The 12,598-nt window shown below is 37.1% G+C and overlaps 1 protein-coding gene across 7 annotated transcripts; it reads left to right on the forward strand.

Moving 5' to 3' along the window:
• The first annotated feature begins 1,316 nt into the window (after positions 1-1,316).
• LOC127789341 (uncharacterized) lies at positions 1,317-11,855 on the forward strand. 7 transcript variants are annotated; one of them, XM_052318298.1, is made up of 8 exons: positions 1,319-1,908; positions 7,871-7,925; positions 8,326-8,400; positions 8,536-8,627; positions 10,543-10,624; positions 10,822-10,905; positions 11,204-11,353; positions 11,527-11,855. In XM_052318298.1, the coding sequence occupies exons 1-7, from the start codon at positions 1,571-1,573 to the stop codon at positions 11,306-11,308; spliced, it is 831 nt and encodes a 276-aa protein (XP_052174258.1). In that variant the 5' UTR covers positions 1,319-1,570; the 3' UTR covers positions 11,309-11,353; positions 11,527-11,855. The 7 variants fall into 7 exon arrangements, with proteins under 7 accessions (XP_052174261.1, XP_052174262.1, XP_052174258.1 ...); XM_052318299.1 differs by having other exon boundaries at positions 11,204-11,330; positions 11,585-11,855; XM_052318300.1 differs by having other exon boundaries at positions 11,204-11,330; positions 11,527-11,545.
• Positions 11,856-12,598: the final 743 nt, after the last annotated feature.

Below are 12,598 nucleotides of genomic sequence, written 5' to 3' on the forward strand. Positions count from 1 at the left end.
CTCACTAGAAGATTCATCTTCTAATTGGACTATGTTCTTGGAATATTCAAACGTTCCAAATTCGACAAGCGTCTCTAAGAGAAATGAGGTAGCTGAAGAATTAGCTTAAATTACTTCTTGTAGCATGATTAACATATTTTTGTGCGAACCTATGTAATTTTGGATATGTTTAAGATGTTTAGTTATCACTTCCTAGAGATGATGTCCATGTAATATATTTTGTAAACGTCTTGAACGATTTTATGTATGATAAATAAAGCGTTATGGTTGTGAGCCATATCAGGTTCGATCTAGCTTCCGCATTTGAAATTTTAACACCTGTCTTAACTATTTAATATTGGGTTTGTTAAGCTGAGAAGGTGAAAATTAGGATTTTTGGGAATTTGTGTGATGTATGGCAGCGATTGTGGTATGAAAAATTTTTATATTCCCGAAATTCTAAGTTATAACACGCTTAAAAAATTTGGGGTGTTACAATCGATCTATAAACTAGAGACGACGATTGATCTGGACTTGTTCCTGCTCATGACAACGATAACCGACCTGAAAGTTGGACCAATCATCGATTTGGGATTCTTTTTGCTCAGGGCCACCTCACAGAAAGCGACCGACGGCCTTCTGCTATTGCCGACTAATAATGTCTTTTGCGGGCTGCCTTGCCCTTATCGTCGATCGCTTAAACCAGCCTTATCGACGTCAACGATTGGTCGTCAAGCTTCTAAATTCAACTTTGTATATCTATAACATACACACACGCGTATATATATATAATATTTAACGTTATTTTAGTTTTTAATTTTTTTTACATACATGCATATGAAGCCTACTTAAAATATTTTAAAATATCAAGTGACATATCACGTCATTGGGTCTTGAATGCCGATGAATCGGATTGGGGTCATGGATAAAATTATAACCAATTAATCAAATCAAAATTTTATTGTCAAAATTAAAATTTAGGAATAAAATCACAAAAAAACCAAAAAAATTGATTTTTTGCGTGTTATTATCATCTCTTAACACATATATATGTGGTGTTCGCTCAAAATATTTTAAAATGTCAAGTGACATGTTATGTCAATAGGTCTTGAGCGCCGACGAATCAGATTTGGATTGTGGATAAAATTGTAAATAATTGATCAAATCGAAATTTTATTGCTAAAATTAAAATTTGTAGATAAAATTATAAAAACACAAAAATGTTTGAATTTTTAATGCCAATAGGCCAAAGAGTAATTGGCAGCGGTTAATTTGGGGGGCAAATCTGTCATCTGAGCTGCCGAGAACAGTAGCGGAAGATATTCTGTTTGGGAGGAGGGAATCTATTGTAATTGTGTGGTAACAGATTTTTCAGTGGAGCGGAGGAGGGAAAGAAGCTATTATACGCTTGTCGTCTTTCTCTTCGTCGATTTTGTCTTGTTTTCCAAGAAAGTAGTTCTATTCCCAGGATGGCAGATTGATGTCTTGTTGTATTGAATTGGATTTGATGAAGATTTAAGTGTATTATAGTATACAAAAGCAAAGCAAGGCCTCTCTCACTCTCTTTCTCTTGAGTGTCGTGATATTTTTGATGGCACAAATTACAGTGCAAGGGCGGATTAAGCCTCTTGTGAATGGCGAAGGAATGGTGTGGGATCCTAAAGATCCCGGTTACCACCAGCACCACCACCTCCACAACCTTGTGAGAGGCATCGCTCCTTCTCCCCCGGGATTTCGTAAGCGCAAGCTCAGGATCCAAGGTACTAATTCCACCAAACTATTTGCATCGTCGTCATCTGGCAGAAAATCCCAACATTCTAATGTGGAGGCGAGCTTAACAGTTGGGAGTGATGGAATCCATGACAACGAGTTCGAAGGAGGCGACGAACTCTCTTGCTTCAGAGGGTTGGTCCTGGACATCTCTTACAGGTCCCTTCATTTTCCTTTAATTGTATAGCAATGCACAAATCAAAGAATTATATATATATACATATCACTTTTAATGTGTTTAATCATCATCATAATTATTATATTCTCTGAGCCTATTGCGTCGACAATTTTGTTTTAGTGTCACGTTTGCTTCTCCTTTGCGCTATTCGTCAGAACCGGAACACCACTTCAACCTATTTCGCTCTTCTTTTTTGCAAAGTCAATTCAGTGTCAATAAGATGAATCCCTCAACCCTTTAATGAGATGAATTAACTTGAAATTGGGCCATATTCCACAATTTTACTGCAAGAATCCCTCAACCCTTTAATGATATCTAAAGATATGACTAATTAGTTCCCCCATCATTAGAGAATGAGGTTATTAAGGATCAAGCTTGTCGTACAAAGATTACAATGGAAGTCAATTCAGTTGTGTCAGTTTTACTTGACTACTTTCTGGCAGTTATAGTAGGTTTTTTTTTTTGCTTATTTTTTGTTGATGATGAATATATACTCCAAATCATTAACATGAAGGGACGAAACTCTGTTTAAACTAAGAATCACACTGACAACTGAAAGTTAATACAGCTCCACAACAAATGAACAACAGAAGATAAACAAAAGAAAAAGGCATAAGACCAAAATACCACTTTGCCCCTGAAGCAAGAGCTTCAATGTAGTAAGAGAAAAGAAAGAAAGAAAATTGTAGAGAATTTGAAAAGAGAAAAATGAGAGAATTCGAAGCCAGGGTTTCACAAGAATAAGATACTCGATATTGAAAACTGAGAATCTGTAGATTCTGATAAAGGTCAACTTCTTGTACTTAATGTGTACAACTGCAATGTTAACAAACAGCTAACTAATTTTACGACAACTATAACAAACTATAATAGAACATAACAAACAATTGTAACAAATTATAACAGGAAAACTAATTCTCTTCTACAGCCCCCCCCCCCCGCCCCCCCGCCAAAAAAAAAAAAAAAGAAAAAAAAAAGAGACCCAAAAGAAAACAAAGGTGGAATAACCCAATCCCAATTAAACAAAAAATGATCACTATGGTCAACATTAACTAGTTGAATATCAAAAATAGTAAAAACGTAACACTAGTCACAAGACCTTAGCCAAGAAGCAACTAGTATTTTGACTCTCTACTTTCCTTGCATGTGAAGCACTGGTTTGTCCACGATCAACCTCCCTTGCTCAGGCTATAAATTGTAAGGATAGCACTGTTAGAAATACACTACACTACACTAGTAAATTAGCAATCCTAAGGGGAGCACTCCATATCCAATTTAGGGCATGCCATGACCACATAAATCACCTAATCATCCTCCTAACAAAGTCCTCAATGCCAAGTCTGCTTAGATTGTCCACATAGAGAATGTTCATGAAGTAAACTAGAAAAACTCTCAAAATGAAATCAATTTCCCGATCATGTAGAGTTTTCTGAAAGATAGGTGAGCAAACAATGCAAGTTGTTGAGTTGCTTGATGAAAATTTTTAGGGATAAACGAAAGGATTTAAATTCAGTGTTCATAGATTTAGAAAAAGCCCATGGAAAGAGTCCCTAGAAGAGTCTTATGTAGGTGTTGTTGCCAGACTACAACAATTAGAATTTGTATGTCGGGGAAGCTCAACAAACAGTTGGCAAGGCCAAGCGAGACAGGAGAACAGGAACTACTGGAGGAAGTCAACAGCCACAGGGCTCCACCCGCTGTCCAAGGGAGCACAATGAAGCAGATGAGTGTCTTGGGGTGGACACTTGACGAGGCACCCAAAGGGTCTTGTGGAAGGAGTCTTCCGGATGTGATCGGAGGGAGCTCGGATGAGTGTCTATGGGGGAATGCCTCGAAAGGATAGTCTTCGAAAGGACTATGCGGAAGGGGTCTCCAGATGATGGCTTTGGGGTGTCACGGAATAGACTCAAGTTTGGATAAAGTCTACAGAATAGGTCTTTAAATGTGGTTTGCAAGACAAAAAAACAGTCAGAAGGCACACGGGGATGTCTCCTGCATGAGCCCTCTGATGCCTAAGTCAGAAGATGCCATGGAATGGAATATATTCGAATGTAGTGCAGATGAGTAAGTAGGAGATGATGTTGTACGGGTGAGGATCACGGGTGCCCTGTGAAGGGATGCCTAGATGAGTGTATTGGGTGAGGGTGTTGTGTGTATGTAGAGTATGCAGGTGAGTGCTTCGGAAGGGTAGAGAGAAAAGCTCTGAGGTCCAGAAGAGGAAGATCTTGGAATTCGAGGGGTTAGGGGTATTTATACTTGTTGACTGTGACTAGGTCACATGGTACGCATGTGACATGCGGCTTAGGCATGCTTTAGAGGAGCCCTGATTGAGGGTCCCCCGATGACTCGGGAGGCACCGGAGGGTCAATCCAGTCTTTGGGTGTTCAAAAGAGCGTCACTTGAAGAGTTGCCCAGAAAATCTCCTGTGAAGGCCCATGTGAATGTCTCGGAGGGTCATTCATGGATGGTTTCCCCATAAGGCTCCTTCTTTCTCTCTCCCCATTTCTCGGTTGACACCTCTTTGAGGGAAATCTCCCCCGAAGGCTGGGCTACAATAGTAGGATTTTAAAGAAGAGAATTTGAGTCACTTAATACAACTTACTAAAGGTGTGTATCCTTAGAGTAAAAACATAAGTTATCACTTGTAGAGGAGATTCTGAGGCTCTTTCAATTACAATTAAATTGTATCAAGGATCTGCATTAAACTGATCAAGAACTGAATATAAATGCGAGTATGCCACTCATTTAACTAAGGTAGGATGCTAAAATTGAGAATTGTTTCTAGCATTTTATGCCATAGTATATCCTTTTGAAGTTAAAAGGAAAGTTTCATCCAATGATTACAAGACTAGCATGGAATGTTGGATAGTAAAGCATTGACATATGAAAAAGTATGAGCATATTAGGGTGAGGACATTACGGTGGACCTGCTATTATACAAAAAAAAAAAAAAAAAAAAAACTAAAATTAGAAATAAGATTATTTGTAATAAAGTTAGAGGGGATCATATTGATGATAAGATCATTTCTTTTCTTTTTTTTTTTTAATTCCAATTCTAAAGGGATTTAATTTTGAACATGATGTTAATGAATCTCCTGTAAAAGGTTGCTAACTCATGGAACCTACAAGACTACAAAAGAGATTTCGATAGAGCCACCCTTTAATAGCTTTTACCTTGTTGGAGGGTCAACTGCAACACCTTGCACATGACTATAAACCATGTTTTCATGAAAGAATACTTTTTAAGATTAACATAAAGTTTGTTAACTCATAGTGTTTAAGGAACTAGGCAAAGATGACCCAATTGTTTAACAATAAATTGATTATAAATCAAGATATATCAAAACAGACGGCCAAGAATTTTCTTATGAAAGGACATCGGACTTGGTTCATGACCCTCATAAAAATACTAGGGGGATTAGACAAAACCAAAGAGTATGACTAACCTCTCAGATAGTGTATCTTGAGTTTTAAAGGTATTCTTCCATTTACCATTGAGTGTATCATAAATTTGATGATATCTACTATGCAAGTTGATCTTAAAAAACCATTATGAATCAGCCATTTGGTCTAGGATATCTTCATGTCTAGGCAAAGAAAACATATGCTTGAAAATGAAGTTACTAATGGCAATACTATTAACTTACATTCTTCAAGAGACATCTTTCTTAGGAGTTAACACATAACAATTGTTATGAGTTGAACATTGGTAGCAAAGGTAAGATTGCTACATATAGATACAACCTGCAAAATTCGACATGTCTAAAGCGAATGAACCCTGGACCAACCCAATGACCACCCCCAGTACTTCTAATGTTTCTAAGGATAAAGATTTTAGTTTAGTTCTGGAAGACAAGCCAACTCCTCTTTCCATCTTTTAAGACAAGACTTAATTCAAAGTTTGTTTGGTTGGGCCACTGAGACTCCTCACTTTCCATGAAATAAGATTTAATTTCATAGGTATGGGACTTCATTGGATTCTCCTAGATAAGGGTGCATATACATGCCTAATCTATTCACAGTCAAGCTTTCTAGGGGCCCTCTCTTTTCTTGGCTCAGATGTAGGATTGCTTTCAATAAAATGCGAACTTTCTCTCACTCTCTTGCTAAGATTTTTTGGAAGTCATATGGCCTCCAACTCAAATTTGTTAATATAGCCACCATTAACCTAGTTAACCTCTTATCTTTCTCGACATCCACTTCAATGATTCCCTATCTTTTTCAACAAAAGCTAGAAGGACTCTGGAGATAGAGGAATCACTCAAAGGCTTGTGATCCATTTACCTCTAGAGCTATTGGCATGCTTCCTAAAACCATCCTAGAGACTAGAAACAACTTGTTAGAATTATTAATATATATTATAATTATTATATGTGTGTTTTATTTGTAATTAGATTAAACCCATAGTTTAAGGCCCATTATGCTTATTATAAATAACAAGCTAAGAGAGACTAGTCTCTTAGTTTTTTTCTCTCCTAATTATTTTCTCACATCGTATCAGAGCCACTGGTGAGACAAAAATCCTAGCCATCGTTGTGTATCGTTTTCCAGCAACTTTCAAACCCTAACCGTCATTGCCCATACCGAAACCCCACTTTGTTAGAGAAAAACTGGTCGAAGGTGTTATTGTTACAGAGTTTGTTAACTCCAATGATCAACTTGCAAATGTCTTTACCAAGTCTCTAAAGGGTGCTCGAGTGGAATATATTTGTAACAAGCTTGGTGCATATGATATCTATGCTCTACCTTGAGGGGGAGTGTTAGAATTATTAATATATATTATAATTATTATATATGTGCGTTTTATTTGTAATTAGATTAAGCTCATAGGTTTAAGGCTCATTATGCTTATTATAAATAACAAGCTAAGAGAGACTAGTCTCTTAGGTTTTTTCTCTCCTAATTATTTTCTCACACAACTGAAGTCCATTTTTAGGCTCCCTAAAACCCTCAATTATATGCCCACACAAAACCCTAGATGGGCCATTTGGTCTACCCTTCTAATGGAGGCAGAGAGTTTTAATTGTTCTAGAACTTCATAATTCTAATTATCTAGAATTTTTTTTTTCTTTTGGTTAAGCATTTTTTTATGGTTTTAGTTCCTAAGAATTTTGAGGACTAGGAACTTAAAATACTTCCCCACCTGGTGGGATTAGGGCTTGTGATTGTTGAAGGAATTTAAATTTTCATTACTTCAATTTGAATTTCAAATTTTGTTTGGATTACAATGTCATGTTTTTGTTTTCTGATTTAATTTGGATTCCTCATTTGGTAAGATTTCTTTTTGTGTTGATAAATATCTCACAAATAAATTTAGATTTGGATTATTAATTTGTTTTTTTTATCTCATCCTCTGCTCCTCTCTTTTGCTTCTCCTCCTCCACCTTCACCCCTCATTGGAAAAGGCCCCCAGACTGAACAGGAGATTCTCAGGTAGTTCCAAAAGTGAATCCCCTCTCCATGGCTAAACCTTGGTTCAAACCATAGAGGTAGAAAAGGAATTACCAAATGAGTCAATCTCATCAGATAGAGAAAATAGAGGAATGAAAGGTTGAGTGCCAGTATTGAGGGAGCCATCATCAGAAAGAACATCATGTCAGGTGGCAACAACCTCTTGGTTTTGCATGCAACTGTGGGAGCCCATGGCATAAGATTATCTTGATTGAGGTGACTTAACAAGGAGATTGCTGTGGCTTTGGCTGAGGATGAAGCTCCAAATACGTTCAACTGGTGTAGGCATTCGCTTTCATGTGCATGTCAAGGACTACCATGCCATATGGAACTTCCCAAGCTCACTAGATAGATTTACATTCTTGTACGCTGGTGGCATCCAATTGATGCCATTCTCTTATACATGTTTTTAACTTATTAAAAGAAGAAAAGGTTTTAAAAATATTTTTGGCAATAATCAGGTTCAGTTTTATTCTAAATTTTTTTCCTCAGGCCTGTCAATGTTGTCTGCTGGAAGCGTGCCATTTGTTTGGAATTCATGGAAAAGGTACACTGTTTTGGATCACAGATTTATCTTTGATCTTATACAGTATAACAACCTTATCCTTTGACTGCTAGATCTGTCCTTTCAGTTATTTCTCAAGTTACTCATCCTACAAAGGCAACATTTTGTGAATTCTCGGATACTAAAGCTTAGGCATCAATTTTATGTAAGAGATATAAAAAAGAAATGGAAAACCAATATACCTGTCATGTAATAAGTCTTATGGTCACACTGAGTTGTTACCAGATTTGCTTTTCAATTTGATGCTTTTAATTTTGTTCACAATTTGTTAGGGAGCACGAAGATGTTGAAACCTTTCTCCATTATTCATTTGGATAAAAGAGTACATATACAGAAAAAATTTATTTAAATTTTGAAGTTTTTGTCATTGTCCTTTTTTCAGGCTGATGTTCTAGAATACTATGATCAGACTGTAAACTCTCCCAGTGGATCCTTCTACATACCAGCTGTGCTAAGGGTATGGAATTAATGGGATTCATGCTTGTTTAATTTCAATAAAATGTTGGAACTTATCATTTCTGCACATCCTTTCATAATTACCCATCTCTCTCCCTGTTGTGCTCAATCTTGTTTCCACTCTGTGGTCTTTCAGGTCCCTCATTTACTGCAAGTTGTCAAGAGAAGTAGAATCAGAAACAGTCTAAGTCGTAAAAATATTTTTTACCGAGACAATTTCACTTGTCAGTAAGTATTCTTCTGATTGGTGCTAATATTTCTAATAAATTCATAGTTTTCCTGGTTTAATAAAGAGAATGGCTTGGCAATGACACAACTCTAATTTTGTGCTTTTATAATGTAGTTGTTCCATAAACAAATATACAAAATAGAAGCTGGAGCCCTTTCTTCCTGTCTCTATTTTGAGTGATTCTTCATGGATTGCAGGGTCATTTTCTTAAAGAATTTTTCTGCTGGGCAAGACCTCGATAGACATTGATGAACTGCATGGAATAAAAAAAGAAAATAAAAATTGTTTAGCTCCTTTGACCAGTGAGCGAAATTGAGAGCCTTCAGTGTCCTACTGCACTCAAGAGAATCGAGGGGAAGATTAGAGATATTCCTTTTCTTGTTGGTCTTGGTCCTCCTTTTAGAGGTCATCTAGGTATTCCAAAATTTGGTTTATGTGATTTAAAAGTCTGCTAAATTATTATTACTACTTTCCAAACTTATAGAAACTACTTGGACTTCTTTTTTTAATCGTTAGTTTCTTTTTGAAGTGCTTTGCCTCTATTGTTGTTGTTTGCTTCTAATGGCATGTCTTAACTCTGTCTAGTGGTATTACGAAAGTGATAGTGGTGCTTCAGAATGATTTTTGGAATGAAAGGAACCATAAAATCTTCAAAAGATATCAACAATCATCCTGGTGTATGGGTAGTGTGATGCTGACAAAAGTAAGTCTACTAATTGTGTGGATACCATCTTCAAACCTGTATGGAGGCACGTGTTAACCTTGTGAGATAATGTGTAATACTAGGACGTTGTGGCCTTCCCCTGGGTCTAAGCAAAATTGGACAATGCCTTGGGAACTCTCTGGCTGCACCGAAGGAAGTTTGTCTTTAGCTTGCTGTCCCTACTTAAGCAGGTTCCTCCACCCAAGGGAATATAACTTTTGGTTCATAAGTTCTCCGCTCCATGAAGTGAACCCAATAATTGGCCTGGCTTTAGGCCGCCTTCTCCTAAGCAGGATCTCCCTTGAACTGACATACTGCATAAGTTACAAATGTATAATGTCCTCATTAGACAGGTTGAGTCTAGGCTCATGTATCCCTTTGGTGGATCCCCAGAGACTTGTGGATTGGTGGTTGGAGTTCAGGTCTTTGTTAGAATGCTTCTCCTCCCTTAACTGGACAATGGCCAGAGAGGTGGGAGGGGTGAGGGAGGGAGAAAAATATTTGCACCTAGAATACTCCTTGACACCATCCTGCCTTTGATAGCAGCACAATCGTTGATTGCTAGCTTGTACAAACTAGTTAAAGTTCCTTTTGCTTCACCATCTTACCCGCCATGCCTTCATATTTGAGGCTTATGTTGATGTCCTTAGCTAATGTGGATAAGTATCCTTGAGCCTCAATTATTTAGTATCTAATATGCAATAGTCTCATGCATTGCAATATCTCAAATCCCTTTGAGATGGCCATCAGAGGTGGCTTGACCATGTAAGTTTGACCCTTCATAAAGTTTCCTATTCCAAATTTTCCATGCTGAAGTCAATCCCCAACTTGTGAGGTATTTGAGATCACAAACCCTCACATTGTCTCCTGCCATCTGATTCACTGTCTTGTTCCAAATATGACAAAAACAATACAGTGAGATGGGCCACCTTGCTTGGCACCCTGGACATACTCCATTAGAAAGCCACCAGTGCGAATTATATGCGATTGACAACCCAACAATTTTATTGACAGCAGCTATGAGGATGAAACATATACCCTTTCTCATGTTCAATTACCTTGGCTAAGCTTCCTTGAGATATGCCTTTAGATCGCTTCTGGGTCCAAGGACATTGTGAAGAATGCATATCAGAAAACGTGACTAGATATTAGAGAACATTGTGAACAAATGGACAACGGCTTAATACTGTTTTTGTTTGTTTTTTCAATAGGTACTGTTCATTGCGTGAAAATTTGACCATTGATCATGTTCTACCAATGGCACGTGGTGGGGAATGGAAGTGGGAAAATCTGGTAAGATGTCCTGGAAGGTTATAGTTCTTGCCTTTCCTTAGATGTTATCCATGCACTAGAGAAAGATAACATTGGAATGTCTAGATAATATCTGATCATGTTTGATTTTTTTCTTTTTTCATTCATGAGAGTGCTGCTTGTATTTATTTATTTTGTTACTTTTTTTGGGCAAAATGTATTCATGTTCTTTGCGACAGGTTACTGCCTGTTCCAAATGCAATTCAAAAAAGGGTCAGAAAACCTTAGAGGAAGCAAATATGAAGCTACTTAAGGTCCCTAAGGTATCCGCCACTTCCCTAGGTTTTCTGAAAGGATAACAAACTATTTTTAAGATTTTATTTGTCGGCATGGCATTTATTTCTCTGAAAAAAGAATGATTATAGTGTGTACCATTAACAATATCAGCAGCCAAACTGGTGTGTGTTTTTCTTCTATTAAGAATGGCCAGCAGATTAAAGGTTACAGACAGTGGAAGTAGAATGAAACATTAATTTTCTTCAAGATATATCTCAAGAGGCAAGCTTCATTCCTTGGTTCTTTGCTTACAAGCAATTGGAGTAATTTCTACTAATCTTCTAGGCCCCCAAAGACTATGACATACTTGCCATACCACTGACAAGCACCGCTATAAAGATGTTGAGATCAAGAAAGGGGACTCCAGAAGAGTGGCGCCAGTACCTATGAAAGTCATCTTCAGAGCCGTGAAGTCAAATCTCTATCCTGCACTTTGTACATTCCTATGCTTCATATAGAATAAAATTCTTCTAATTCTTCAGCTGTCTCACAAATTGCCTAAACTGTTCATGTATTCTACAGCTGAATAGCTATTCTAACTGATGTCTTTCACATTATAACATTATAATATAGTAACTGTTTGTCTGATACTGTATCTTATTCTTCAGGATTTGCTTTGTCATTGATCGTGAAAGAACTTATTGATTTCAATTTTGCAATTTTCAGAAAGATCTCCTGTATGCTCCTAGAAGATTTAAGAGATCCAGTGGCATATGAGGTTCTGGATACTCTGGTAAATTATGTTAGAGTCACAACTACTTAGGATTTCCTTGAAATGTATCCTTCATTGCCTTTTGCTGCCTCTCTCCCTCTCTGGGGTCACAAATTGTGATGTCAACTTAGTCTCTTGCCACGTTCTCTTTTCCCTGCACGGTCTTATTATAACCTTCATTAATAAGCAAATTTCTCATCTTTATGCTGCAATTATTGATCTTCATGTATGGCTTCCCTTGATCTCATTGGGGTGTCATGCCCAACTTCCAATAATGACTGATTCCTAATGCTTTTACTCAACAATATTTCAAGGTGTATGTTGTCATTTTAGCTTAATTCATTCTGAGACCTCTTTTGTCTTATTGCCAACATCCAAGAGCAGAAAACGCAGCCGACTTCAGATATGGCATACAGGCAACACTCTCAAATTTCTCCATTTTTAATGGGCTATTGCCCAATGTCAATAAGAAAGTTCACTTGCTATTATGCCATGATTTTTCTCACTGGTTACTATTATCAAGTTCCGCTTGAGTCCAGTGCTGACTACTTATTCATGTATTTTATTGCATGATACTAGTTCCCTTACTATCATTATATGCAAATCATTCATATAAGTGTCATGTTGAAATCAGAACAATTTTTTAATCTAGGGGAAAAAGTTTTTGGTCACTGAACTATTTGATAGTCGTTATTTTTCTAATTATTTTTTAGTTAAAGAACCAAGCGCATGATTTCCTTGAAATTTGTCTTCTCAAGGATTTTCAGGATAGATGAGAGTGGTCTAGATCTTGCGAATCCTGAAAAATGTGTATTAACCAAGCATACTTCAGGCAAAGTTGTCTCACTCAACTGAGTCCCGGTATTATCAATGTCACTTGTAGGCAGATTATCACCTTGCATGTTCGCTAACTAATCCATTCTAGGCCATTGGGTAACTTCCAAACTTGGGTAAGTTATTCTTTATGA

The sequence above is a fragment of the Diospyros lotus genome, chromosome 13, assembly GCF_014633365.1.
Source record: "Diospyros lotus cultivar Yz01 chromosome 13, ASM1463336v1, whole genome shotgun sequence".
Classification (NCBI taxonomy): Eukaryota; Viridiplantae; Streptophyta; class Magnoliopsida; order Ericales; family Ebenaceae; genus Diospyros; species Diospyros lotus.

Excerpts from the sequence above, each read along its gene's own strand:
- LOC127789341 (XM_052318298.1), top strand. The coding sequence starts at position 1,571 with ATGGCACAAATTACAGTGCAAGGGCGGATTAAGCCTCTTGTGAATGGC. Across the intron at positions 1,909-7,870 it reads GTCCTGGACATCTCTTACAG|GCCTGTCAATGTTGTCTGCT; the intron begins GTCCCTTCATTT and ends TTTTTTCCTCAG. Across the intron at positions 10,906-11,203 it reads AGCTACTTAAGGTCCCTAAG|GCCCCCAAAGACTATGACAT; the intron begins GTATCCGCCACT and ends CTAATCTTCTAG.